The sequence below is a fragment of the Austrofundulus limnaeus genome, unplaced genomic scaffold, assembly GCF_001266775.1.
Source record: "Austrofundulus limnaeus strain Quisiro unplaced genomic scaffold, Austrofundulus_limnaeus-1.0 Scaffold442, whole genome shotgun sequence".
Lineage (NCBI taxonomy): Eukaryota > Metazoa > Chordata > Actinopteri > Cyprinodontiformes > Rivulidae > Austrofundulus > Austrofundulus limnaeus.
This window is the reverse complement of record NW_013952844.1, coordinates 23,318-25,207: the sequence shown is the minus strand read 5'-3', so window position 1 is coordinate 25,207 and position 1,890 is coordinate 23,318. Positions and strand designations below refer to the sequence as shown.

Here is a 1,890-nt window from a genome sequence, read left to right as displayed (position 1 = left end):
GAGTCAGATGGGTCAAAAAAATCGGATTTGGGTCGGATTTGCCTGCAGTGTGAACGTAGCCAATGAGTTAAGAGGAAAGTTTGCCGGACTGACTCAGTGAGGAGCTCTGAATGCTCTCATAAAAATGACTCGCGCACATTTACTTTTGTCTGAAAGGCAATCCAACATTTAGGCACTCAGCTGGAGARGCGAAAAAAAAGAGGTCAACTTTTACACATAAAAAAAAGAAACCTGGAAGAATAATTTTGAACAAAATCCAATAAAAAACATGCTAATGCTAATTGTGATCATCTCAAAGTTAAAGATTCATTTTTTGGGGTTTGTTTGTTGAGTATTTAAAAACTTTCACAGCCCTCTGCTCTCACCTGTAGCTTTTTAATCTCTTTTTTGAGATCGGCTTCATATTTCTCCTTCTGGTTTGCGTTGGCTGCATTGTGGAGCTGAGGAGAAGAAAACGACGAGTCGGGTTAGTTCTGAAGGAAACCAGCTGCGGAACATGTCCTCGTTAATAATAATGAGTTCAAAATTCAAGATAAGACCTAAAAACTTCATAATAATAATTTCATTTATTACCTTTTGCCAAATGTCTTCAAACTGCTCTACGCCCTCCGCTACTTTTTTCAGACATCGATCTATTTCACCTGCAAGAGAAAAATATGTATTATTTGTCCAGGAACAGCTTTTTATTTGTTATTTTTTCTATAATAAATACATTAAATGCTTCTTATTCGAGAGGTCGTACTCCGAATTTTCTGATGTTAAAACCAGGACCACTCTTACATCAGGCATGCAGTGAAAACAACAAACACGTCAAATAAAAATGAAGCAGCTCCAAACTGGAGCCGACAGATTATAAAATATACATGCAATAAAAGGCGCATTATGCTCGTGAGTAAAAAGTCGCACACACACAAGYGTGTAACAGAACATAAATGACAGATAAATCCCAGATTCTTTAAACTGCAGCTACATAAATTATGTACGACGAATCAAAACAGATTAAAACGTGACAGAAAGGGAAACATCTTTATCATCACCGGCAACCTCAAGCCAAACTTCGCCATCTTGRAACGATTATTTACTCACAATAAAACACAAACAAGAAAGCATTTATATCCTTTGATAAGAATTATATCATGTGAATTCTTTCATCTGCACAAAGGAGTAGAATTTTTGCAAGAAATAGCAGAAAAAGGCTAAAATAAACAAAATATGAAGCTAAATATTGCACAAGAAAGTAAAAAAGAGCTGAACCAGATAAAATGTGTAAAGCACAAATATTTTGAATTATTTTAAAGATGTTGAAAACGCCTCCATTCATTTTCAATGGGAAAAAATGTGGCCGTGAAAGTGAAATAGCTGAAAAGCATAAACAGCCGAAATACCAAAAGTCATAGCTGGAATGTCTTGAAGGAGCTGAACGATTTGATATATGAATCGTTGAAATAGCACAAAAATTGCGGAACAAGGTTGTGAAAAACGTGTGGGAGAAAAAAAATCATCTCAATAGTGTGAATATTTGTGAAACGTTCACACTACAAGGGAAAACATGAAGGATGAATGGAAAATGACCAAGAGGCAGGAGAATTTTAGCGTATGTTTGGACTACTTTTTTTAAATCTCTTTGTTTCCCAGTACAGAAACCAGGGTCAAAACAGATTACCAGTGTAGAAATTCACCCCAGAAATTGTTTCCTGCAGATAAGCAGCGCTCACAGACTTGAAAAAGTTCACTAGACTGAGCCCCGCCCATACCGTCCACTGGTAGTGTCTGTGACAGCATGGAGGAGCAGAAATGGTGTCCAAACAGGACAACAGCTCACAGCCTCCATTGAAACTAAGAGATAAACAGCAGCTGAACTGGATCTGTTTCACACATTATCTGTCACGT

At 37.0% G+C, this 1,890-nt stretch overlaps 1 protein-coding gene across 1 annotated transcript in view; it reads right to left on the bottom strand.

Annotated features, from left to right (window-relative positions):
* Positions 1-1,890, bottom strand: part of LOC106529426 (CCR4-NOT transcription complex subunit 3) — a 31,823-nt gene that overhangs the window by 20,973 nt on the left and 8,960 nt on the right. The window contains exons 3-4 of the mRNA XM_014024846.1: positions 574-641; positions 366-440 (exon numbers count right to left, since the gene is read on the bottom strand). Of these exons, the coding sequence (XP_013880300.1) occupies positions 366-440; positions 574-641 (143 nt within the window). The remainder of the gene's footprint in view (positions 1-365; positions 441-573; positions 642-1,890) is intronic.